Below are 27,005 nucleotides of genomic sequence, written 5' to 3'. Positions count from 1 at the left end.
TGATATAATAGCCTCTGTGAGAATTTTAAACAGCAGAATTCTGTGTTCTCAGGTGCACTTTTATGATATTGAAGTTAAATTTATATAAAAGAAAAACATAGGACCTTAATAAAATTGACCGTTGCCATGAATAATCTCTTTAATTTAATTTAAATGAGATATATGATGAGAAAATTAAAGAAGTGCTTTTAAATGGCTTAACGTCAGCTTTGCTTCCTGTGGAAACCATCTAAGACCATGTTTTTATCTTTCTTATCCCTGTGCTGAACAAATACCACTTAGTTATTAGAGATTTTTAGAGTACTGATTAATGTTGATTGCACCCTTTGCTTTCAGTTTTAAATCCTAAACCCAAGTCAGATTATTTTTTAATAATTACATGACCTCCTGAGTGATGAAGTCTGTCAGATCACTTTCCAATTCAGGGTAACTCTAAAAATTTCAACTATGGGCCTGAGGACTTCAGGCACATTATCTTAACTGCCATTGCTAGAAAAGTTGGGGGGGGGGGAAAAAAAAAAAAGGCAGAAAGAATGAGAACTTGAATTACAATACATGCTGTTTGTTCAGGAGACGAGAATAGGGTGAAGAGGCATCCGTGTGTGGTGTGTCCGTCCGACTTGGACGGAGGCTTAGGGCTTGGGCCTGGGAGGGTGCTTGGTGTCTTTACGGGTTGATTTAGCTCCACTTTAGTTAAACGTTGTAACTTTTCCTGCAGGTGGATGAAAGCCAAACTGGAGAACCGGGCTGGCTTGGCGGAGAATTAAAAGGAAAGACAGGATGGTTCCCTGCAAACTATGCAGAGAAAATCCCAGAAAATGAGGTTCCCGCTCCAGTCAAACCCGGGCCTGACCCGACCTCCACCCCTGCACCCAAACTGGCCGTGCGTGAGACCCCCGCACCTGTGGCAGTGACCGCTCCAGAGCCCTCCACGACCCCCAACAACTGGGCTGACTTCAGCTCCACGTACGTGTAGACACGCTCTTTCTGAGGAGTGTTCACCTCCTCGCTCAGTAATCCTTTTCATAGTTTTGGGCTGTACCTCTGTGGAAAGGATAGGGCTTATTTTCAGTACCCCTTTCTCTGACCGCTCTGCTAGCAAACCGTGGATTCCGGTCTCTGACCTGGATCCGATGGTCTCATCGCTCCAAAGTCATTTGTCTTGGTACACGCGACATCAAGCCTATCATCTCACTGCGCTCAGTAATTCGTCTGTGTCTTTCCTTCTTGTGGAAGAAATGGAGAAATACCGTTTCCTAATGATCTGACATCCAGGTCAGTCAGCACATAGAGTCATTTCCTGCATGTAAGCAGCCCTTCTTTGCTGGTCAGAAACAGAAATTGAATTCAGTCATGTGGTTTTGGACAAGCTAGAAAGCTGTTTCCTCTAAAGCTTTCCTTTGTCATCGGTCTGGTACACACGTACCGGGGAGCGAAGTGACATGTGCTCTGGGCTGCTGTCGGGGCGGTGCCCTTGGTCATCGGGAAATGGCCTTCAAAGACGTGTGTAAGCAGAGGTTTGAAATGATGGAGGAAACTGCTGTCCATGCTCACAGTTAGAGGACCATGATCTGCGTGTGCAGTTGTCGAAAAGTATTTTATTTATTTATTTATTTATTTATTTATTTATTTATTTATTTATTTATTTTTAAAGATTTTATTTATTTGACATAGGGAGAGACAGCCAGCGAGAGAGGGAACACAAGCAGGGGGAGTGGGAGAGGAAGAATCAGGCTCCCAGTGGAGGAGCCTGATGCGGGGCTCGATCCCAGAACACCGGGATCACGCCCTGAGCTGAAGGCAGACGCTTAACGACTGAGCCACCCAGGCGCCCCCGAAAAGTATTTTAGACAAGCAGTCAAGTAGGAGTGATCTGAGTAAGAAGTATCTTAATTTTTTTTTTCAAGTCTAATCATCTTTCAGAAGAAACATGGAAGGCCAGGAGTCCAGACGTAATGCTAGAGAAAGATCAGATGGCTCAAACAGAGGGGAGAAAGGAGCATGGTGACCAGGGTGGAGTAAGTGGAGGGAAGGATGTAAAGAATAGCAAGGTTTTCATCCTCTTATTTTCATGTAAAAGGTTGCAGGTGCAGAAGGGTCCTCCCTGTCTAATCTCTACTAAAAAGTCGCCTCCCATTAAGCATGATTCCAAGTTGAAACTCTCCCTTCCTGTCCTGATCTTGATTGAAAAGTTCCGACTTTTTTTAAACTAAAGCCTAGGCTAACATAGAAGACAAATACCGTGTTTTCTAGGATTTCGTTTTGCTGTGGACCCAGTCATTGTGATACATGGGTGGTGTGCAGTTCTCCTGCTGTAATTATGGGCACCCAGCATCAGGGTGTGCAGTCTAACAAAGGAATTTTTTTTTTTTTAATTTTTATTAGAGAGGGAGAGAGAGAGAAAATCTTAAGCAGACTCCACACCCAGTGCAGGGCCCAGAACAGGGCTCGATTCCACGGCTGTGAGACCATGACCTGAGCCGAAATCAAGAGTCAGACGCTTAATCGACTGAGCCACCCTGGCACCCCCAAAGGAATTTTTTTGATTTGCAAATGTCCTTATGTCTTATAAAGATGTAAAAAGTAAATTACATTTGGATTCATGTTCACACAGATGTATTTATTTAACATTGTAAAAATCACAAAATTAAAACTGTCCCTGAGATCCAGCGTGACTGTTTGCTGTAAGGATACCACTTGTCATTGCCCTGGTGGCTGGGCACGTGGCCGGGTACTCACCGCAGGGTGGATGGGACAGAGAGACGGCGTTAAGCGCCGGCTGCAAAGCTGGCTTCGCACATGCTGTAGACCTTCTCTTTTGCTGGCCTCGCTGGCGCTTTTACAAATGGCCGTAGTGATCATGCGAGGCTGCCTCTCTGGTGCTTGAGTTGCAGAGAGACCCTGTCCCATATGTCATGGGACCCTCACCGTGAACCAGAGTGGCAGAATATTGTTCCCATTTTATCGATGAGGAAATGAAGACTCGGAGAGACTACTGTCATTTGCCTGAGGTTCGTCACTAGGGTGTGAAGCCCAGACTCAAGCCCACGTTGGAAGCTCTTTCCTCCCCGTCTTGTTTTTGAACGTTAGAAAGCCCCATAAACGTACTGGGTCTCCGCCTGCCGTGGGCGAAAAGCTGGCACGTAGGAAGGACTAACTTCTCATGGTGGAATATGTTTCCTTCCAGGTGGCCCACCAGCACGAATGAGAAGCCAGAGACGGACAACTGGGACGCCTGGGCCACCCAGCCCTCGCTCACTGTCCCAAGTGCCGGCCAGCTACGGCAGAGATCAGCATTTACTCCAGCCACGGCCACCGGGTCCTCTCCGTCTCCTGTTTTAGGCCAGGTAAAGGCAGTCCGTGGGAGTGCGAAGACCTAGCCCGCTGTACCCAGTACCAGCACGTTTGGCAAGTGCTTCTGGACAGTGTTATTTATATGTCTCTGGGTCAGGTGGCAGTGTGGATTCAGTTCGAGTTTTCCCAGTAGCGTTAAGGAGCCTGGAGAGTTGAGAGGAGGGTCATCTCCTGCACAAGTTGACCAGGAAAGCTTCACCAAGGAGGTGGCATTTGAATGGCATCTTGCCCTGGGTAGATTTTATTCGGAAGTGGAGCGGCCTGGCCTATCAGCCAGCAGATACTGTGAGGAGAGGCTCGAAGGTAGGAGAGCCGAGTGTCTCAGGAAAAGCTTGGGCCGTCCAGTCAATTTGGGGAGACCAGTGAGTATATATCGGAAAAGATTGGCTGATTACGGGTGAATGGGAAGCTCTTAAATGCCCTACTGAGGAAGTGTCTCTGAAAGGATAAAGTAGTTTTTATGAATATTATTACTCTATACAGTAAAGCAGTAGTTGACTTAATACAGTAAAGGTAAAGGAATGACATGTCTGTAAATAGTCAAACAGAGCAGGCATTTGGGGGCGGGGGACAGTTTCTGACCTGGAACAGGTTCGTGGGGGGCGGGGGTGCAAGCACAGGACATGGGGCAGCAGCAACCGCTAAACAGGACCGAGTCACACTCCTGTTGGAGCCAAAGGGAAGGAAAACGCTCTGGGATTGAGTAAAGGATTTGACTTCAAAGAGAAACGGGGGCACAGAGAGAAAGTGATTGATAATTGGAGGGAGGAGCTCGATTGCAGATGTGTTCAGTTTAAGGTGAACGTGGGGCACCCACTGTCCGACAGGCAGTGGGAACGTAGATCAGCTCCAAGGCCACATGTGAGAGCTTCAAAAAAGAGAGAACAGAGCAAGAAAGTGGAAAATAGGCAGAGTGTGTGTGTTCTCTGACCCAGGAGAGGAGGAGAAGCTACCCGGGGGGTTCCTTCCCTTTGCTCTTTGCTTCTGTCCCGGCTTGGTTGTTTGCAGAAAGGGGGTGGTGACCAGGGCAGAGAGCAGTCAGTGTGGCAAGAAGAGTGTACCTGTGACCTGGGAAGGAGTAGGATAAAGGGATCGCGAAGGACAGGGGAGCAAAGAGAGTGAGCGAGTGGAGAGGTTTGTGACCACGGAGGGAGGGCACCAGGGAGAAAGGGACCACCGAGTCAGGCACCAAGAACGTAATGGTTGGGGGTGGGAACCACATGCAGGGTGCAGGAAGAAGACAGGATTCTTCTTCTGGGAGAGGGAGGATGAAGAGAGACTGGAGGAGGATGAGGGAGAGAAAGGAGTCCAGGTGGTACTGTGTGGCCGTGCTCTTGGGAGGGGACAGTAAGGGCTGCCAAGTTCTCAAAATCAGCCAAGAAGAGTGAAGGATTTCTGGGCTGGATTTAACCTGAATCTGTAACTGGTCACCCCTACACTGTCTCAGCTCCTGCAGCCATAACTTTACAGTCCGGGACTAGAAAGAGAAGCTACTACGACGATAATTATTACTATCACGGCAGTACCGTGGATAGATGCATTAAACTTTCTTAACCCTTAAGAGAAAGTGTTTCTGGTTTATAATGTGGAGACTGAGGCCTAGGGAGATGAAACAGTTGTCCAAGTCACGAATTAGTAAGTGACACGCATAGGGTTCCAACCCTGAGTCCAGGCTGGATTATTTAGATGTGTCCTTGCCGAAGCATTGACAAGGCAGACACAGGGAAGGCAACTCAGGGCGAGAGTTTATGAGACGCCAGTGAGGGCCCACCCAGTCGAAATGGCTGACCCTGGGGCCCTGGCTTGGCAGAGGAGTGAATGGAAGCAGCTGGGAGGACTAGACAGCACAGAAGAGCCACAAGCCAGTGGGCTATGAGGACAGGGGGCTCCTGCGAGCCCAAGGGAGGAAAATGAGAGGCAGAGAATCTGTGGGATTTGAAGGAGGTATGCCGCCAAGATGGAAGAGAGGAGGGGTCGTAGGTTTAAGAAGGTGAGGACCCAAGAAGACCGGGGTGGAGAGGTGACAACATGGCACCTGGGGCTATTTGACCTGACATAAATACTCACAATCGAGCGTCGATAGGAATAAGTCTTCTAAAGACAAGTACACCTTGGTTCTGAATGAGCTGTCTTTGGGCGTTATCGTTTGTTTCTGTCCATTTTCACGTATGATTGAATGTTGACGTATTTTTTTCGTATTTATCTTAAGATATTGTAATGGTTTCATGTTACAGTTTTTAAAAAGATGATAAATGCCTCACCCTGCCTTTCCAGCCTCATCTCCTACTACACCCCTCCATGAAACTAGGCTCCACGCACCCCCGGACTGTGCTCCTCTTCCTGGACCCTTTGCCTGTGCCGCGCCCTCGGCCTGGAGTCCTCTTCTTCCGAAGCCCTAGCTCTCACAGTCCTCCTCGCCCTTCAAGGCCCGACTCCAGTGCTGCCTCCTCTGCGAAATTGTCCCTGTTGCCCTCGGGCAGAATTCATTCTTCTTTTCTGTCTGTTCCCACAGTGACTAGTTGGAGCCTGTTTGTAGTAGACTTCATTCTTCCAGGTGGTACAGGTCATTGTGTGTACCTCTTTCTTCCCCATCAGTTGTGAAATCTTTGCTGAGAATATCGTACTGTCCCTTTTTATGGGGCTTTATGGTTAATAAAGTCTTTTAACCTAAATTATTTTGAGGAGGCAGAGGTGACGTTCCGTTCCTCTCTGTAACCCCACGTTGCCGTTGCATACAGATGTTTGCAGTGGATCACAATGGATTTACACCTCGTGTCTCTAAAAAGGAGCTAAAACAAGCAGAGTCCAACGCAGGGCATATTTTCCTGTGTCCACCTAAACTCAGACATCCGTTCATTATCCTCTGAGATGCCATAAGATTTCTGCTCCAGTATTAATCTTCCACCAAATGTCCAAATCCGTTTGGAAATGGGGGAGGGGTGCCACAAAATAAATACGACCTTCTGGTTTGTTTAAAGGGGGTGTTTGAGATGGCCAGACAATGGCCTTGTGAATAGGCTGGTAGGTTTTTGCCTCTCCTTTTGTAAAGAAGCGATTACTAAGGGACGGATCCAGCACCCATGGTGCACCGAGGCAGAGCTCTTTGTGGCTGTGTGTGTGTGTGTGTGTGTGTGCCCGTGTGCATTTGCTGCAATGGAGCGGTCGTGCCGGTGCTGATGTCACCTGGGTTCGTAACGGATCACGGAGTAACGAGAGGTCCTTTATGTGTTTCCACACAAGGGCGAGAAGGTGGAGGGACTACAAGCCCAAGCCCTGTATCCTTGGAGAGCCAAAAAAGACAACCACTTAAATTTTAACAAAAATGATGTCATCACCGTCCTGGAACAGCAAGACATGTGGTGGTTTGGAGAAGTTCAAGGTCAGAAGGGTTGGTTCCCCAAGTCTTACGTGAAACTCATTTCAGGGCCCATAAGGAAATCTACAAGGTATTTTTGTGTTTATCTGCTTCTATTAGATGAAAACAATGTTAGGCATTAACATATATTGCTTGCATTGGTTAAGAGTCACAGATGGGACTGCAGGATAATTTTGTCTTCCCGCTCCTCTAACTGCAAAACTTAGGGTACGTGCCAGCAGAAGGCAGCCTCTGACAAATAAGTGGTCATTTTTTTCCCTTCACTTGTGGAAGGCTGCATATCTTGTTTTTCAGTGACTTGTTGTAAGGGGGAATTCTACTCTGAGACCTGGAATGTTCTTGTGGATCTGTTTGAGAGGATTCCTCTCTTCATGTCTAGTACCCAGTACTATGCCAAATACACAGGAAGACTTAGAGGCCCCAAGCATTTGGGGAAATAATGGGAAGAACACATTCTCTCTTTTGTTAGGAACCTTAGAGCATGGACCCTTGAACCTAAAGGTTATAGTTCAATTATTGCAATCATGTAGGTGCTTGTAACAAATTATGGGCTTCAAGAGAGAAAAATAGCGGATGAGCATCTATCCTTCATGCTTGGAAATAGACCAGTACGTAGGCCGCGTACCCAGCATCGCAGGTGCTGAGAGACAACGCAAGCTCAGAATCCTGCCTCTGTTGCACGTTCCGTGTTTTAACTTAGCCAAGTGCACCTGTTTCTGCTGCGGATGCTTCAGAGTTTTAAACATTAAGCAGCTTAAAAAAAAAAAAAGGAAAGTCAATGTCATTTGTATTCATTTCTTTGAAGATAAAAATTAAAGTACTTTCTCTTCCCACCTCTTCCAGCATGGACTCTGGTTCGTCAGAAAGTCCCGCTAGTCTGAAGAGAGTCGCTTCGCCTGCAGCCAAGCCGGCCATTTCGGGAGAAGGTGAGAGAACCTGAGTCAAATGATGTTCTTCCGGAGGGTGGAGGGGATCACGTCACATAAACAGTAAATGTTTGAGATGAGATGGGATTTCACTTTAAACTAAACTATGCTGATGGACGCTCGGTGTGCTCCACTCTGAGGTAAAATGAACGGTCCCATCCTCACAGAAGCAGACTACTTCACGGAGACTTTCAAAACAGGATCACGTACATTGATCCTAAACACTGAATCTTGTCACAAGAGTTGGTCATAAGCCCTTTGGCTTTTGAAACAGGCGCGTCAGCGTCGCCAGGGATCCAGTTTTGAGAGCATCTCTGTGGCTGAATTGTGGTCGTTGCTTCCCCTATTAGTAGGGCCGGTTCTCCCCTGACCCGTACATCAGTGTTTTGTTAAAACTGTAACGACAACAGTCGAGTAAAGCTGTCCCGGCGATCTCTGCCGTCTCTGCCACCTCAAAGCTCAGTTTTTCAGTTCCTGGTAAATAACCACACCAGATGGTTTAGGCCTCAAGAGGTCATTTGGAGTGTTTATGACACAAATAATGAATTGCTTTATTTCCTGGTCTTTACTTCGTCACATAATTCTGAGGATTACTTATGCCGATACATGGTGTGGGGTTTAGAATGAACGAAACCCACACAATTCCAGGCTCTAGTGGTAAAAATCTCCGTCTTCTCTGCCTTCAGCCTAGCCATTCTCATCTGATTGACGAGAGCACCCGAAGCTGACGGGCTTTCCACCAGAAGTCTGGTCCATGCTCCTAGCTAACAGAGGTCTACCCAGTTATGTGCTAATTTTTCGTGGGTTCCTCAAGTAAATTCTGTGAAGATAGCGTGTTTGATTTAGTTTGTTTGTCATCATGAGAGTGTTGAATTCCTCAGCATGCCTTGTGAAAGACAGAAGTATGAAAACCGTTGTTTCAGTGGAGACAGCAAGGATTAAGATTCAGTGGTCTTTCAGACTCACGGTAACACAATTACTTCTCCAAATTGTAACACAATTTGAGAAGCAAAAATTTTTGTAGTTGATAGGTACAGCTATAAAAACCTCATCACTGCCAAACAAATCCAGCATTTTATTGGATGCCGTTTTTGCTGTTCCCACCAAAACGATCATTAGCGGAGTTCTGTTTATACACTCTTATCAGTCATCTGAATGAGTGTTTTATCCACTGTTAGCAGAACGAGGCAAAAAACTCTAAAAAAAACGCAGCATGGGTGGTCAATTTTGTATAAAGCAAATTTTACGATTCTGCCCAAATTCAGTGTATTATGTCCAGTTAAGTCTCCTCGGAGGGCCGAAGTTTATACCCTGGCTCTCACCTAGTAGCCACGTACTCTTGATCATGCCTTCACTTCCTCATCTGTAAAGTGGGCATACAGACCATCCCTTCAGGTAGGAAGTTAGTACAAAGGATTATCAGAGAGTCTGTGTCAAGCGTTTAAGAGAAAGGTCAGTGAGCGTCTGCTTTCCCCTTCGTTTCGTTTCCTAGCACAGGGAGCATTCTCATCGAGGAGCAGTGCTGATGAATGCTGATTTGTTTTGAAACATGTCCCTTGAGGCCTCACTACAGAGGTCACAGGTGAACCACACGCATGTTTAAAGTTGGGTAACAGAGAGAGATTCTAATCCCCCCTGACATTTATTACATCCATTGTCAGATGATTTAGGAATATTAGGAAACACTAGGACAGAGATCGCTGGCCTTCCGGAGTGGCGTGGGAGAGCTTGGCAGTTGACGTTCAGAGAAAAGCTGTCTACATACTTTCATGAGCCCCTTATTCATACTGCATTAAAGGCGGTCACATTTAAAGTAAACCATACGCCAGATTAAATAGATTTGTCTTAGAATGCCGGCCTGGGAATGGCCAGTGCCCGGTGGTAAATGTCTCGGAGGCGGGTCTGAGTGCCACCGCGGGTCCCTCATCCCATGTCCTGGTTCGCACTCAGTCCCCACTGAGTCCAGCAGCCTCGAAGATGCCTGTATGCATAGCAGGGCAAGCAAAGCCACAGTCTTTTCCAGTCTCCTTGGTATCTTACAGTGCAGCCGTAGGTTCAGCCAGAGTTCACGCTTCTGAAGTTTCTTAACCATTTTGAAAGTTATTTCAACATTTGGATCCATTTTTGAGAAACTGACTTTTCAGTGCAGGAATCACTGGGAAAAGTCTCGATCTGCCAAGGATCCTGTCTTAATTGGCCGAACTCGAGCTAAGGGGCAAGTAACAGAGCAACACCGAAAGGGAAGGGTCAGAGTACGGAGAAATCAGGAAAAGGAATATATTAATGAAAAAAGAATGTCCTTAGCAAAACCGCCAGATTGATTTCCGTGTGTGGGAAATCATTTTTCCAGTTTGAACCGTGGAGGTGTGCGCCAGCTGTGCTGGAAGACTCGAGACAGAGGGGCTTCTGTTCTCGCTCGTCGGATGACCTTGTGTCTGCCGTGGGGTCCGCTCTCCCCAGCAGTCGCTCCTGGCACCAGCCTGCGGGCTGGCACTGCTGAAGCTGCCTCAGGCCTTGGAGGGCTCTCCCAGGAGGTGGAGCTGCCCACATTAGCACACGCATTAGGGGGCTTTGTGGGGTTTTTTGTGTTTGTTTTAGCTTTCATTAGTACCCCCTGCAGAGGCTCTTAAAATGAGCCAAAAGGATTCCTCCATACTAAATCTGCCTGTTAATTAACATTAGGCTCTGAATTTAAGGGTTCCATCTGAAGTTTTAGCCAGAAACAAGCATCATCCATCATAAAAATGAACTTTCTGGGTAGGTACATGGTGATTTTTTTTTTTAATTATTTTTTAAAAATACCCAAAGGTCTAGGATAAAATGGAGAAAAGGTGGAAACAAGAAACCTAGGTTCTTCTTGCTGTAAATCTTTTATCCTGAACGTAGTATAGTGTCTAGAATTTTGTGTCTAGTGATCTTTCAGAGAGTGTGATTTGGTTTCTGAGCCTAAGTAAAATCGACCCTTTGTAATTAAAAAGAAAATCTTCCCCTGGAACGCACACCCTTCCCATGCAAGGTGTAAGGAACATTAGTTCTCATCCTTTAAGACGTGAATAATAAAATGTAAGAAATTGAGATCTCTTTTCAACTTGTTCAGAAAGGTTTGCTTATTTTCTGGGATCGAGTAGACATTACTTTTATTATCAGTCCAAGCTTCCTGTTTGTATACCTGAATGGCAGGTAGATGCCCGTTTTTTGTTTTTTGTTTTTTTTAAGATTTATTTATTTATTTATTTGGCAGAGACAGCAAGAGAGAAGATGCCCATTTTTAACTAAATAGCGTGTATCTTTTATTTTGTGTTTTAACAGCTTCTGACCATCTGTGTATATGGCACAAAAGGGCATGAGTTTTCACTCGGGCACTTGAATAATGAACAGTGTCTAATTTACATAAAGGTTATACCTCTAAAACTTTCCCAAAATTGTGACTTGGTGCCCTTAAAATGGAAATACAGATATGTGATGTAGGTACAAGACCCTGTGTGTCAGTGCCTCTGAATCAGTGCTCAGCATGACCGCTTGGTAAATGTTAGTTAAAAGTAAATGTAAAAGCCATTTTCACTTAAAAGGAAATCATGACATTAAATTATAGCTCACTCCTGGCACTCAGTGTTGGTAGACCCGCAGTTGGCCTTTTTTGTTCCCATGGCTGGGTCTTCACAGGAATTGTCCCCCTGTCTGCAGTTACTGAACGTTTATGTGCAGTTGGGGAATTTGGAGCCCAGGGTGTCCTACAATTCGGTTTTATCTGTGACACGCCTTTCTCTTGAATGGATCTTATCCTAACTTCCTTTTTCATAAACTTGCGTTTGCAAAGCTGTCTGGGATTTCTGTAAACAATCAAGCTCTCTCCGTATCTCAATATTTCTCCCCACCAGAATTTATTGCCATGTACACTTACGAGAGTTCTGAGCAAGGCGATTTAACCTTTCAGCAAGGGGATGTGATTTTGGTTACCAAGAAAGATGGTGACTGGTGGACAGGAACAGTGGGCGACAAGTCCGGAGTCTTCCCTTCTAACTATGTGAGGCTTAAAGACTCAGAGGTAAACCCACATTAACTGTTTCCTCTCCCTTTCTGTGTGGTGATTCTCTTTGCGGGGAGTCACAGTATTTGATGGTGGAACGCTTTGGTGGGTTTGGCTAAGTTCTGGGAACTTGACAGCAAATACAGAGTGACCTGTAATTGTTTGAACTTGTCATTTGATGCCGTAGGGTAAGCCTTGGCTTCCCACAAGCAGAAGAACTCCCTGGGGCTGGAGTGGAGGCTGGTCTGCGTCACCTGGGTTAATGTTCAGTATTCATCTCTGTCCCTGCATGTGACTGACTTAGAATTTGGAGTGAATGTGCTTGATGAGTTCTTCAGGGTCACTGATCTGGGATACCCACAGAAAGGCCCACAGCAGTATTTCGCCCACGTAAACAAAAGAATTTTGGTGATACGGGACCCAGAACATTGGGCAGTAGAGAGTTTCTAAAACTTACATTTTTGCCTACACATTAAGAAGACGTAAGATTTAAGAGATCGATTAACACTTTGGGCCAGGCCTTAGTATCTCAGGCCCATTGATCAGGGCCTGAATTTATTCTAAATGCTGTTATGCTTATAAATCAGAAATGGGGCCCTAAAAATCCAGTTGGTCCAAGTGGTCTTGAGGTGGTGTGAGCTTAATGAAACAGTGGGGTGTGCCCACCCCCAGAGTATTGGGAGCCTGTCCCGTAGTGGCTAATTTCCAGTTAGTGGAGAATTTCAGGGTAAATCAGTGTAGGAATTTAACAGACCCATTGCACATAAATAAACCAACAAGAATTGGCTTTCTTTTTTCTTTTTTTTTTTTTTTTTCTTTTTTCTTTTCTTTTCTGTTTTTTGAAACACCAGCTTTCTCAGGTGTAAGCCAGGGGGACAAAGCTCCCTCTCTCATTGGACCTTGGGCTGGGTCCCAGGCCCCGGTACCTGCAGCATGGGGACCTGGAGCCTGGCCCCACGCTGCAGTGCTTCCCCTTCCCTTCTCACCTTCCCTGCGGTGCCCAGGAGCAGTTTTTCTTTTGCTTGGGTTTTGTTTTTTTAGGGAGTGTCATTGTAGCTGTTTTGGTTTTTTGGGGTTGTTTTGTTTTGTTTTGTTTTGTTTTCCCTTGCTGTGGTCTTGAGAGCAGCCCAGGGAAGGTTTTGCATGAGTCTGCTTATTACCCTTAGAGAATTTGGCAGAAGCCTGGTAGAAAGTGCTTCTCTCCGGTAGGACAGCCAGCGAATTGTCCTCTGCAGACGCAGAGAGGGGAGAATTGGGCTTTTCTCCAGGAATCCAGTCGGATCCAGTAAGAATCCTACAGATGATATTTCAGGAGCGCAGGGGAAAAACGAAAACTAAACTCAATTTTTACTACTAGGCATGAAGACAAAACCCATTACTTACATTGTATTTTGATAAATTATAGTTTTCTATTAAACCCATCTGAAATCAGTACGTTAAAAAAAAAACCTGACATTTTTAAAGGTAAGCCGAGTTATAAGGTGCTTTTCAACCATGGTCTTAAAATACAAGCCACAGAAGAATCAACAGTGCTAAAGATTTTGGACAAACATTTAGTTACAGTATTTCACAATGATGAAAAAATCTCAAAAGTCAGCTCTTTCATTCTCCTTGGATAAAGAGTTCAGTGTATAAGGAAAACTTCCTGCTAAAACCAGACTCAGCCTCCGATAGCAGAATTGCCCCTCTGGGTATGGGAGAGGTTGTCCTGTCCTGGCTTCCCTTCTCTGTAGGAGAAGTTCCGTGGCACAGACCCTGCGGCAGCCTTTGTGCCGCGTTCCTGAGGGGTGCCAGGACAGAACCTGGCCCTCTGAGTATGTCTTAGTTTATGTGCTGGCTCTGGTGTTAAAAAAGGAGCACACTGGGGCACCTGGCTGGCTCAGTCGGTAGAGCATGTGACTCTTGATCTCGGGGTCGTGAGTTCAAGCCCCACGCTGGGCATAGAGCCTGCTTAAAAAGAAAGCGGGGAACACACTGAAGCTATGTGGACTCTATCATGGGGTGTGGTGCCAAATGCCCTGTTCCTTTTATGAACTATAGGGAGTGTGTTCTCCGTCCATACTGGGAAAGTTAACTGGTCATTTGGAATCTTGTTTCATCAGCTTTCCTTTATTTTGATATGCAGCCTAAAAATAGCAAGGGAGTTGGGTATTATATATTTTGTTAATACAGAAATCGTAATCAGAGTAAAAGCTGTAACTCGAACTTTCCCTGGGCAATGCTTATTAAATTTCCATAACCAAAATAAAGGGACTGTGATAAGTTAGATAAATGACATGTTCTTATTCTTACAGTAACTGTCATTTACGTTATTAAGCGTGTTGTTTTGTCTTGATTGGAATACTTAATTTACTGCCAGACAGGGACTCAATAATGAAAATCAGTTCAGAAAAGTAAAGACAGATTACAGTCTGGCCCCTGTCCTGCCCCAAGCCCCTATTGTCCTGTTTGGCTGGTTTAAAATTCCATGAGTATCCATAAAGGAATTCAACCCCAGAGCACTTTTGGAGAGGTTAATAGTTGCCAAAAAAAAAAAAAAAAAATACCCACCACAACTATGGTCTGCTTCTGTGGATTGTGCATCCGGCATGAGTAGAGGAATTTCAGTGTTTTAACAGTGTAAGATTTGGGCGGAAAGGATACGCAGGAGAGTGGCTGCCTCTGGATAAAGAGGTGAACAGGATGGGGGGAGGCATGTTTGAATGGCCACTCTGCTGTTTCTGTTATTTAAAAAAAAAGAAGAAGAAAGCGCTAAAGCAAATGTAGCAAAATATTAATATTTTATGTAGTAAATCTGGGTGTTGGGCTCATGGAGTTTTTATATGTGAAATATTTAATAGCCTTGTGAACATACGCAGGAGCTCAGTGTTCAGGACCTAGACCAAGAGTGTTCCTCGCCCGGCACCCCCTATTGGGGTTGACCCAGGGACAGGCTGCACCTGAGCCCTCTGGGATGCTACAGGGCCACATCCTTTGCTCACTTTTCTCTAAAGAAGAGGATAAAAGCTGTGTGTTTAAAGTACTTATTTTGCCCCACGTTTTCCTGACCCCCATGTGATGGCAGCAGATACAGTGCTGCTGTGTTTCCCCAGAACGAGCAGGGGACCCCGGGGGCTCGGGCGGGCTCGTGTCGTCATTTCATCATTGATCATGTTTTAAGTTGCATGACCAAAACTCTGCAGTGTACAAATGAGACCTTTTGCTCTGTTTTAAGGGCTCTGGAACTGCTGGGAAAACAGGGAGTTTAGGAAAAAAACCTGGTAAGTTACAAACCCTGATGCTTATTTTTCACTGTTTTGAATGTAATTGACAGTTGCTCCCAATCTTTGTTCATGAGGGCCGGACGCCTAAAAGGAAGACAACAGAATCTTTATTAAGAGGGGTTGGAGTTTGTCCTTTTCTTGGAATCCATTAATAGTGTGTACATGGTTATGAACTCTAGCTGTTGCTTCACACATGGGGAGTGAGGACATCGCTAGACAGAATGTTCTCGTGGGTTGCGAAGAAGTAAGTCAGGCAAGGTGGTGGCAAGTTATAACGCATGGAGCTCTAAGATTGGGGTGTAGCCGCGGCATCCTTATCCTCGTGGGAGGTCCAGGAAGCTCATTTCCTTTCCTGACAGCACAGTTCAGTCCCAGGACAGAAATAGTGGCGGGGCTTCAAAGAGCGACAAAGTAGAGTTTCCATTAAATTAGAAGCCACGGGGTGGTTTTCCTCAGGTACCCAGTGAAGGTACGAAATTACAGTCCTCCCTCTGAATTCAGTGCTGTAGTTGATTGAAACAAAATCACATGTTCTACAAATAGTACCATGAACGCAAGGGGAAAGACGCAGATGTGAAATAATATGGTTTATATGGCACGTCCCCCTCCTCTAGGTCATTTGAGCATTTTTTGCTGTCATGTCTGTAGGAGACAGTAGATGGGGGCGTCCCCAGCAGGCTTGCAGAAGGGGCTGGTGTTTCTGGGTCTGGTGCTCAGCTCCAGGCGGGCTTACCTGACAAGGAAAAGCGGGTTCTTGGGTTGTTGTAGGATTTTAGTCAGACTCCAGACCGCTGGAACCCCTGGGTCCCATCTCTGTTTTAACTGTGAGTGTTTTACATTTTGAATTGTCGTTCCAAAGGGTCCAGATGGGCTTAACTTTGTACTGAAACCAGCGAGCTGCTCAGGGACACAAAAGACAGAAAAGAATGCTGGGGGCAGATTGCTGGCTGTGCGTGCTAGGTCCTTTGAGGAGCGGGGAAATCTGAGGCCAAATAGGACACTCATTTGGACTCTCTCCAGACGAAAAACTCTTGGAATCTAGAGCTAGTCCTTGGCGCGTGAGGGAAGAATTCTTACCCCCAGCACAGATTTCCCAGGGAGGGCTCCCAGTAGGGCCAAGGTGTATGTAAGCTGGCCTCTTTCTTGCTTCCCCTGACCTCCCCAAAGCCTCTGGCAGGGTCGGGCCTGCCCCCCGACAGCCTGGCGCGCCTAGTGTGGTGGCCCGCGGCTGATGGCAGAACAGGGTCAGAGGGGGTTGCTAATGTGCTTTGCAGGAGGAAGTACAGGGGGCCTTTTTACCTCTTTTCTTTCTTGCTTTCTGTCCCTCATTCCTTCTTTCTTTCAAGATCTGTTATGCTGAGGAGAGAGTGTGGAGGACTGGAACAGTTCGTTCCGTATTGCTTCTAGAAGTTCTGAAAGCAGTCACCGCGGATATGCCAGAATTCAGTCAGAGAAGGATTTTGTTTTTTCGTACTCGACCTCCTGTGCCAGTAGAAATGTACTTTTCAGAGCCTAGTCTGTGGTACTGATGGAATTCTTCCTATGAGATTTTTAACATTTAGGGAAAGTACAGAACTGTTTACGTTTTTTGTTCCCCCTATACTGTACTGTTTTTGCATAAAATTCTCTTCTTAATTCCCAATCCTTTTTTTTTTAACTTGAAATGAAAGTAAATGTGCATTTACGTGATTCCCACCTGATAGTCAAGGATCCCCCTCAAAATGTGAGCCACAGAAAAAATGGTCACGTGGGTGGGCCTGAGAGTCTAAAGCCACATCTAAATCAGCTAGCGCCACGTGCCCGAAAGTTTCTGGAGAAGATAGAATTCCTCTTTCTACTTACTTGGCAGGTGGGAAAGGTCCCCTCGAGTTCCTTTATTCACTTACCCACCCCTGCGTGTGTGGGCAGCAGGGCGTTGGCAGCGGTTGGGGGAGGGGCTGGGACAGAAGGTGTGGGAATTGGGGGCAAGAATGGGGTTCATGGAGGGAAGTTTGGTGAATAAGTTCTGAGAGATGATGAGGAAGTCCTAGAGCAGAACCAGAAGATCCCCCGAGCCCTTGACTGCCGCATCCGGATGGTAGGTCGTGGAACAGGGGCCACTGAGTGGGCCGTCTTCACTTAGTAGAAGACCAGCCCAGGGCAGTGGCTTTGATGACCTTCATCGGTGAACCCGGGAGGTGGCTGCGTCTTGCTCGAATTTCTTCTCCTGACTGTAACACTGCGCCTCAATGTTTGGTCTTGTTTTCCAGAAATTGCGCAGGTTATCGCCTGCTACACTGCTACCGGTCCCGAGCAGCTTACCCTGGCCCCTGGTCAGCTGATTTTGATCCGAAAAAAGAACCCAGGCGGTTGGTGGGAAGGAGAGCTGCAAGTTAGTGTCTTTTCTGTTTGTTTAAAATTTTCTGTCCCTGTTGGAACATGTGAAATCTCAAAGGGCTATGATTTCATTGCGAAGGACAACATAACCCCGCACCACCTAGTCCTGTGCTTGGAGAGCGAGCGATGCCACATCATCTGAGTCTGTGTGTTTGTTCCCTAAGCTTCGGACAGCCAGTAGCAGAATTGTGAGAGCTAAGGATTCTCAAAAGATGAATCAAATTTGCTTGACTCCTGCCTTGAGAGTGAGTGTTGGGAGAGGGAGAAGTCATGATGGGGGACGCCTGCAGTGTCCTCACGTGTCATGGCATTATAGAAGCAGAGCGTGCCGTTGTTAATTATACGGTGTGGTACGAAAGCCACGTCTGTGCATCACAACATGCTTAGTTCTCGTGTGTGTGTGTGTGTGTGTGTGTGTGTGTGTGTGTGTGTCTCCGTCCATGTCCTCAGTTCACCATTTTGTCGAGGCAAACCTTGGTCAAGGAGGGAAGATGGATACTGTAGTGAGCTGAAGAGTAAGTACCTCTCTGTGCACGTGGGGCAGCTAGTTAAAAAATAAAGAGCCAGCAGGGCGTGAGGCCAGCCAGTGGACTACAGAAATGTGTCTTGGCTAGAATGGACAGCACAGTCTAGAGTGTGGGCGGAGATTGAACTTGTCTTGGACAGCTTGCTGGCGGGGCTGACCAGATTCACCTTCCCGGCTCAAGCATCTGACCTCCGGGGTCCTGGGACCCACTTCCTATTGGTCCTCCTGTGCTGGCGTCGTCCCCTGGGGCTGCCCACAGATGCCCCTCTTCCCTTCTCAGCCCCGAGCTTGCTAGTCTTACCAGCCATCGCTGACCTCTCCGCTCCAGCCTCATTTCATTCCGTGACTTGCTCTCGCTTGAAAACAAGCCCTCCCCCAGACTCTAGAGCCTCACTGGAAGTAACATGCCTCCCCAGTGGTTGTCTCCCACCGCCCCCCCCCAAGCTACACCACCAGAACTGGCCACATCCCACTTCTTCCAGAAGTGACATCTTCTTCCCCTGAGCCATGGTGGTCCCGATGCCCACACCACTCTTGGTGTCTAATATTGATGTTGATATCACTAGCTTTTCACACACATTTGTTACGTCTGCATGCAGTTTATCAACTTTTTGAAGGCGGTAACCATATTTTTTTTTGTCCTCACCCTCCTAGCACCTTGCTCAAAAGAGAGTTTTGAACAGTTCTCACAATCCACAGGAAAATGGGTGTATTGCCAGGTGCGGGCAGGCTTCCGGTGCCTTAACCAGAGGCTCTCTCATTGTGGATACGCAAACGAAGAAATTGTCAGTGAGCTCTGTGTTCTGCCCTTGTGAAGTCATCGCAAACCATATGGTGGCCTACTAGATAGAGGAGCACGTGGGGACTCGCCAATGAGAGGCTGCAGTCGTGGGCGGATTCACTGTAAAAATAAAAGCTTTAGTCATTGAGCCAAGGGCATGAAGTCTGTCAGACCACAAGGAAAGGGAACCTTGATCCATGTTCTAAAAGTAACCCAGATGGCTCCTTCTCCGTAATTTGGCAGGTGGGGGGGCAGAGTTAAGGTAGAGGAAGTCTTCTTTTCTTTTAGTTTTATTTTCTTATTTTGGGGATATGTAATATACTCCCAGGGTTTAAAATTCAAAAGTGAGCCAAGGGGGATGAGAACGGTCTCCCTCCCACCACTGTCCTCGAAGGCAACTGTTCTGACCAGAGTCTTGCTTCTAGAGCTGCTCTGTGTGTGTGTGTGTGTGTGTGTGTGTGTGTGAGTTCTCTGTTCCCGTTGACATAGTTAGGTGCTCATAGCGCTTCCCATGATTCCCAGTTGGTTAGGTGCTCGTAGCGCTTCCCATGATTCCCAGTTGGACTCGTCCACCTCAGAGAATCGCAGGTCTCAGCTCAGCCCCTTTGAAAACAATGTCAGGTTTAGACCCCCCGTGTTGCGTATGTACTGCGTGCGTGTTATCTCGTGTTTTCCATGAGAAGAGTGCAGGCGCGAGTGTGAATATTGGCTTCCACTAACTGGCTTGTAACCCAGAACCGTCACTGGACTTTTCTGGGCCTCACTTTCTTTATCTGGGAAACGGGAGTAGCCCTAGTATTCTCCCTCTGCAATTGTGCACGTAAAGACACGTGGGATGCGGGGCGCAGGGCCTGACTCGTCAGAAGCACCCAGGATGCGTCGCCTGCTATTATTAATAGGATTTGATTACCATTGTCATCACTGTTACGCTCAAATCCATATGTAATGTTGGCATTCGCCGTCATCTCCATGTCACCTGGAAGTCACACATGAGAGCTGGTGCCACTCGAGTGGGTGCTCTGTGCTAGATATATCATGTTACACCGAACTGGGACCCACACAGTCCAGCCCGTGCAAACACATCCCAGGCTTGGCTGGATTGTTTTCAGTGTGTAATATAGGAGCTCGGAGGTTCTGCTGTTCGTACCAGATGGTTCTCAGTTTTACGTACACCCGTGTAAGTGCTGTGTTGCAAAGCAGCCTGTCTCCTGAATGATCATGAACCCTCTAAGCATTTTGATGTCATTATTGTCTTACCAGGCACGTGGGAAGAAGCGCCAGATAGGCTGGTTCCCCGCTAATTACGTAAAACTTTTAAGCCCTGGGACGAGCAAAATCACTCCAACGGAGCCGCCTAAGCCGACGGCATTCCCAGCAGGTAGGCAGCATACGAACTCTCCTTGGAAATGGCCCACGGGTCCCCGTAGTGTTTCCACTTGGCTTTCTCATGGAGTGTCTTAGAGTGGTTCTCATGTCTGCTGTAAACACTTCTTGTACTTGCCGGGGACCGATCCCCAGCTGATGTGATATGGGATATGTTTTTCAAAAGGACCAAGTATCTAAGCAGCTTTGCTGTTCTGGGTACAACAGAGCCCTTGTTGGAACTGTCTTCCTAAAGGAGTCATGAATGCTATGGCATTAAAGCCAGATTTTTCTCTTGATTTCCTTCCAGCTATTTAAATTGGGATTTGGGCTAGGGGGTGAGGGGACAAAAAGGGACTCCTAAAAATAAATGTCCGGGGTCTAAATAGGTCAGGAGATGGAGCTGGAGGCCACGGGGGTCTGTTGGTTGTAATGTGCGCTCACTGAAGACTAAAATAACTCCCTGTGACATTTCCTGCGAACAGAGGGGGCTTCGCTGAATGGGCAGGATGTTGTCCACGCTCTCCTAAAGGACTCGAAAGAACAGAGGGCGCTGCGCCTGAGCCGGTTGGCTATTTTCTGACTGAGGAGACCAAATTAGATGCTTGGGTAATATTCGAGATGGGCGAGGTTAGGGGAGCAGGAATCTGCCCTCAGGGCTTCAAGCCACCGGTTCTTGGGTGGCATTTGTGGAAAATGCGGAATTTTCGTTCATGTCTGTGCTATACATCCCCAGTGAAATACGATTAAAACTTGGCAGTCTTTGCAAGAAATGAAGGGATTGGCAAAGCGGGACTGTTCCCAGCCCCAGCTGGGCCTCTGCCTGTACTGCGGCCTGCTGTGGGCGGAGGGGGTGGTGCCAGCCGGACCTCCTTGCCCTCGGGGGGGCCTGGTGGGAGCCCCTTCATCAGGTTGGTTGAAACCCACAGAAATAATTTGCCAGAGTGATTCAGGATTTCAGTGAAAAGCCTAACCCCATAGATAGCTTAGTTGAGGAAGATTAATGAGAGGCCCAGCCTGCCTGTGCGGACTTATCTAAAGTGTGCCAAGGCTGGGAAACGAAAGCAGTTTAACCTCCCACAGGTTTGAGGGAAAGTGAGAAGAGGAAAATTCGTTCGTGAGCAGGGCGATTTCTTCCTTTGAGACCAAATTGTGAGCCACAAAGATAACAGCAGAAGAAAATACTGATTTTACTTTTCAGTAAGATTTGGATTTGGGTGGGGGTCAATCAGCTGATTAATTACCTCCCACTTTTTAAAAAGTGGGGCGGGGAGGGGAGAAGGAAGGAAGCGGAGCCGTGTGGCTGCGTCCCCAGAATACACTGCTGTCCTGTGCAGTCAGCATTCCAGGGGCACGGCCCTCCGCTCACACAGAAGCGATTCGAGAGCATTCAGCCGTCATTGTAGATTTTCTGCTGACGCGCACACATCAGAAAGAGGAAGGGATCACACCAGCTACAGACCTAGTGTGAAATCCTGCTGTCGCCTTGGTTTTTATGCCCTCGCCCTCGCTTTGCAAAAGCCCATCAGAGCCAACCCACTTAATGGTGTCCCATCCCGAGAAAGCGACCCTAGCGCGCAGCAGTGTGTAAGGAGCCTGGGCCGCCCCTTGTGTGCGCCCCGCGGCCCTCACCCGGCCCTGTCTCCCTCAGTGTGCCAAGTGATCGGCGTGTACGACTACAGCGCCCAGAACGACGACGAACTGGCCTTCAGCAAGGGCCAGATCATCAACGTCCTCAACAAGGATGACCCCGACTGGTGGAGAGGAGAAGTCAATGGCCAGGTGGGGCTCTTCCCCTCCAACTATGTGAAGCTGACCGCGGACACGGACCCAAGCCAGCAATGTAAGTGCCCTGGCGGCAGCGCTGCCTCCCCTCTCTGGTTTCTCACGGTCACACGTGCGGCAGTGCTCTGATTCTGCTGAGCCATGTTTGCAGGGCAGGAAGCCAGACCATTGCCGCATTCACGACAGTCTCTTTGAAGACCTTCTGTAATGCAAGACTTGATCTTGTGGGGTTGTTTTTTGTTTTTTTGGTTTTTGTTTTGTTTCTTTTTTTTTTCATTCCTTCTGTAGCATGCCCCCTCCCTCCCCTCCCCACTTTTTCCTTTTTTTTTTTCTTTTAATCATTTTGGCACCATGCTGTTTACATGCCTGACTCATTTTCCTAGCTTGAATTTTGCTCATTGTTTTGTTTTGCTTATGTGTTGTTTTCCTCCTTTTTCTAGGAATCATATGTTGTCCATCCCCCCCTCAGGCTTGAAAGTCCTCAAAGAGACCCACTATCCCATATCACTGCCCAGAGGGATGATGGGAGATGCAGCCTTGATCATGTGACTTCCAGCATGATCACCTACTGCCTTCTGAGTAGAAGAACTCACTGCAGAGCAGTTTACCTCAGTTTACCTTAGTCGCATGTGATGACGATGTGGGGCTATTACTTACAGAGATAGAAGCGAACCTTACAAAAATACACAGGGTAGTGGGTCCTTTCGTGGCTTTCCTAGTGACTCAAATTGACGTCCCCCCCACCTTTGCACAGGTGCTTTCAATAGTCTTAAAAGTGTTTTTTAAAAAATATATTTTAGCCTTTTAATAAAAATCAATAAATTACTCCTTTGCTATTTCGGTTTTGCAAAAAGACCCACTATCAAGGAATGCTGCATGTGCTATTAAAAAAATGTTCCAAATGTCCATAAATCTGAGACTTGATGTATTTTTTTTTTCATTTTGTCCAGTGTTATCAACTAAATTGTGTAGTTTGGGTGTCCCCCCCTGCAGTAGACATACAGAGGAATTCAGTAGATCTGTTTTTAAAGACATGTAGAACGACCCCAATTAAACAAGGTGTTTGTGCTTGTTTGCGTCTATCAGATGTACCTTGCTGAGCATGTAATAATACATCCTGTACATAAGAAGTTCGCTCTTTCCATGGCAGAAGCCACTACCTTGTACGATGCTCTAATCATACGGCGTTAATTTGATTTTGCACAGTGACCCTGTAGCCCCATGAGAAAGCACCTGTGTTTTTGTTCGGTCTCAGATTTATCTGGTTGAGTTGGTGTTTTCTGTTTTGGGTTTTTAACTTGGCGTGTTTTCATACCAGAAAAGCAGTAGACGACACCATTGAGGTTGTTACAATCCACAACACCCACAATCTCGTCTCAGTCTCTGTCATGTGACGTTTTTATTCCCGTTCCTTTTCACGGAATGACCTATTTCGAACAAGTAATTTTCTTGACAAGAAAGAATGTATAGAAGCCTCCCTGCAATTAATTTCCAATGTTTACATTTTTTAACTAGACTGTGGGATTTCTGCAGATTAATACGAAACGGAGCTCCTGGTCTGTGTCTGTGTTTGATGTGTTGTAGCCGTGTGTGTCTTTTTTAAACACTAGTTGGAAGCTCTCAATAAACGTGCCCATTTGCCGACAGCACAGGAGACCGGGTAGGGGAAGCCTCGAGCACAGTCTCCCAGTGTCCACTAATGCCTCTGTAACCTGCAGTTACCTTCTGTTTTTACATCTCCCTTGGGAGCAGCTGTCTGTGCTGGCAAGTGTGTAAGGCCCTCCTCCAGTCCCGTGTGCAGGGGTGAGGGCTACTCCTCGTTTCCTCGCCCTTCAGTATTTTCATGGATATGAATGTAAGATATATAAATATATAAACCTGCGGCTTTAACAACTGTAATACACCCTTTTGAATTAGTTCCGTGTATAGATAATTAAATTCTTCATATAAAAGTTAGATGGAAATGTCTCTGTGTTTTGATGTTGGAACCTGCCGGTGGTGATGGGGGGACCAGGCAGACTAGATGTCAGCAGGGGGCCAGCGGGCCGCGTGTCCCTTAGGACGCTCGGGCTTTGAGACACAGAGCCCGTCCGCTCCTCACCGAGTCTTCTCTGAACGGCCCTCCCTCTCACCTTGCTGCCCACCCCTCCCCAGTCAAGGAGTAGAGGATTACCCCTTACAAGACGGGTTTTGAAGACTAGAACGGCCACTCAGCGGAGTGGTTAACTGTCTCCTCGGGCTTTCAGTATGCGTCATTGATCCATTGACAGGTGCGTGAGTGGACTCAGGGCATAAAACATTTTTCTGAAACATGGATCGTACTCAGGGTCTGTTGAACATCCGACAGCACATGTGGGTGGAGATGGGAACCTTCACGCCCTCCATACCGCTGTCGCCGTCCGTTTCTGCCTCGCACACGCCAGTCTCGTCGCCTTTGCAGAAATAACCAGGGTGCACGTCGACGAAACTCTTTGCGATGAGTCCCACCGTGAGCTTTGCTTACCCATCCTCCTCAGCCATTCAGTTGAAGAGTGACTTCCTTCTTCAGTTCAGCAAATATTTGGGGGGAGGTGCCCCACTGGGTTCTCAGTAGAGACAGGGTCCCTGTCCTCTTGGAGTCCGTGTTCTAACAAGGAGAAACCCAACTACTGCAGGCCACGTACACATTGGTGGGGTGAGTGTGGTCAGGTGCTAAGTTCTTTGCCAGAGGAATGGATGCAAATCACCCCTGAGCAGGACACCCAGAGCAGATGGGGCAGGGAGGGCGGCAGCAGGGACTGGGGCAGAGAAGCCTTCCGGGAGGAAGTGATACTTAAGCTGAGACCTAAAAGCAGTAGGGGCCAGATGCAGCCGGGAAGAGAAGTGGCTGTTCTGGGTACAGATGTCAGGACTTTGATGCAAAGGTCAAAAAGGTGGGTGGAGAAATCTCCAACCACCCCCCCCACTCGTGGAGCAAGGATCACGGCAGCGAGCCCCATCTTTTGCCCAGGACCCCTTCGCCCATATAAGCCAATGTTTCTTCTCCAGCTTTGAGTTTGGCTAGAAGTGACCCATTGTCAAGGTGGGTAATGCTGCTCACACCGTGAACTCTCTCCACAGGACCCTCTCCGTCGATCGTTCTGTAGGCTTCCTTCTGCCTTGCGAAGCTGACACACGTTGTTCCCCAAGACACTGCTCTTTCCCCACCCAAACCATACAGTTTGTATTTGATTGGAGAGTATCCGTGTGACCCAGTGCTTTGCAACCAGGGGGAGTGCTGCTGGCATCTAGCGGATGGAGGCTGGGGACGCGGTTAACTGTGCTACGATGCGTGGTGTCCCCCCCCCCCCCCCGACACCAGAGGCTTATCTGGCCCCAGATGTCACCAGTACCGAGGTTGAGAAACCCTGGTCCCACCCACTGGCCATTGCGTATTTGTTCGGTAACTACTGTTGAGTAAATGTAATCATTTAATAAGTTCATGCTCTGTATTTGTAGCATAAAAAGTATCCCAGAATCTTAGTTCTATATTTTAGACTTGATCTTATTCTTCTTGGCTATTCCCCAAACCGTGCAATTTGGTCTAAAGTACTTCAGTCCTGTTCTCAGAGAATCTGGTTAACAAAAAGTTGGATAAAAGAGAGGGAAGGCATCTTTTAATTAAATTAGCGAAGTCATGCCGGGGATCTTCTTTGGCCCCAGAGTTTAAAGATGGCAGATTTTGTGTGTGTGTGTGTGTTGTTTGTTAAACCAAAATAACTGGCCCTTAAATCATTTCATTTCATAACTGGTGTTGATTTGTCATATGAATGAACTTTTGGTACAGTGGCACGGGCAGGAAGGGGACAAATGAGATCACCTTCCTTTTGCGGCTTTGCGTTGCCCTCCTGAGGCCATCCGCCTCTCCGCACCGCACAGAGCAGGGCCCAGGGAGCTGCGGGAACAGAGTGGTGGCCGATGGGCCGAAGCCCAGACCGCCTGTGCATGAAAGGGTGTCCAGGAGAAGCTGATCTAAAGCAAGGATTCATTCCTTTGTAAAGTAAAAAAAAATACTGCATCATTACACATACGGTGGAAACTGGTGTCTGCCCTGTTTCTGGAAGGGAATCGGGCAGATCCAGACTCCCAGAGCAGATGGTGACTGGGCTCTCTATGCCTTCATTGATCCCATCTGAAGAAAAAGAAAAAAACAAACATGGTATTACCAGCTCAAGAAAACCCTCTAAATAGTAGATTGAAACATAGGAAATCGCAGTATTCCTGTTTCTCACCCATAAAACAGCAATTCGTGTTCAGTACACTGTACGATCACCTTGGCTTGGAGTGGGTTGGGTTCTCAGAAATGCTGTTTGAATGAGTGGGTTGAGCAATGAACAAGAGGGAAGCACTGGGGTTCCGTTCTCGGTACACCACGTCACCCCCAGAAAGGACACCAGAGTTCATCTGCGGTTTCCTTCCCTTTAGCTGTGAGCGTCCCAAAAGGTGTCCTTGCAAGGGGGCTGCCCCTGGGGTCTTGCTCATCTGGTCTAGGAAGGTGGCTAAGGACCTGGGATACCAGGGTGTGGCGACCTTCGTCCCGGCCAGGTCTACCCCCGAAATGGGGTGGGGGGTGGCATCCACCCAGATGACAGCTGCGAACGGGCCTACCCGATCACAGCCCTGCTTCCTGGCCAGTTGAAAATTATTTCCGAGAGTGAATATTCATTTTTTTTTCTTCTAGCAAAATTCGTTAATCCTATTCATTCTTTTTAGTTCCAAAAATACCCAAGAGAATTTTTACGGAAACTACATTGACTGCCAGCAGTCCTAAAATGCACAGAGAAAGGGAAAAAAAGCGTCTTCTTCGAAATGTCTGATGTTTTGGATCTGGTGGGATAGGGGAACATAGTAAGGTCAAAGTTCATGGTAGCTTTATGTGACTATTTCACATCAACCAGAGTGCTCTTGGGCCTTTCTTTAAGGAAACTCCACTCATGAAAAACCAGATTTCCAGACTGTTTCCTGGGGTGTAGCTATTCCGTTACCTCTCAGGAGAAAGTTTGATCCTTTAAATTAAATACTCCCCCGGCATTTTTAATTGATAGGATTTGAATCACAAAAATATATATAAAGGTTTTGTTTGTAAAAAGTGAGGATCAGCTGTAAGACTGTATCAGGGCAAAATGGGGCTAAACACACTCCCTCAGATCGTTATTTTAAGCTGTGCACAGGGTGTGTGTGTGTGTGTGTGTGTGTGTGTGTGTGTGTGTG

At 47.1% G+C, this 27,005-nt stretch overlaps 1 protein-coding gene across 9 annotated transcripts in view; it reads left to right on the top strand.

The window, feature by feature from the left end:
* ITSN1 (intersectin 1) overlaps nucleotides 1–27,005 on the top strand; it is a 205,336-nt gene that overhangs the window by 137,947 nt on the left and 40,384 nt on the right. For 7 of the 9 annotated variants that reach the window (XM_040621004.1, XM_040621001.1, XM_040621003.1 and 4 more), the window contains 10 exons: nucleotides 719–966; nucleotides 3,188–3,347; nucleotides 6,595–6,800; nucleotides 7,574–7,656; nucleotides 11,535–11,701; nucleotides 14,898–14,943; nucleotides 17,196–17,317; nucleotides 19,890–20,007; nucleotides 21,643–21,834; nucleotides 22,217–23,732. In XM_040621004.1, coding sequence (XP_040476938.1) covers nucleotides 719–966; nucleotides 3,188–3,347; nucleotides 6,595–6,800; nucleotides 7,574–7,656; nucleotides 11,535–11,701; nucleotides 14,898–14,943; nucleotides 17,196–17,317; nucleotides 19,890–20,007; nucleotides 21,643–21,834; nucleotides 22,217–22,218 — 1,344 coding nt within the window. In that variant the 3' untranslated portion in view covers nucleotides 22,219–23,732. Of the gene's footprint in view, nucleotides 1–718; nucleotides 967–3,187; nucleotides 3,348–6,594; nucleotides 6,801–7,573; nucleotides 7,657–11,534; nucleotides 11,702–14,897; nucleotides 14,944–17,195; nucleotides 17,318–19,889; nucleotides 20,008–21,642; nucleotides 21,835–22,216; nucleotides 23,733–27,005 lie in introns of those variants that run through there. The other 2 variants (XM_040621007.1, XM_040621006.1) reach the window with 2 other exon arrangements.

The sequence above is a fragment of the Ursus maritimus genome, unplaced genomic scaffold (genome assembly GCF_017311325.1).
Source record: "Ursus maritimus isolate PB19 unplaced genomic scaffold, ASM1731132v1 scaffold_4, whole genome shotgun sequence".
Taxonomy (NCBI): domain Eukaryota; kingdom Metazoa; phylum Chordata; class Mammalia; order Carnivora; family Ursidae; genus Ursus; species Ursus maritimus.
Note: the sequence above shows the minus strand (reverse complement) of the source record. Positions and strands in the feature narration are given on the sequence as shown.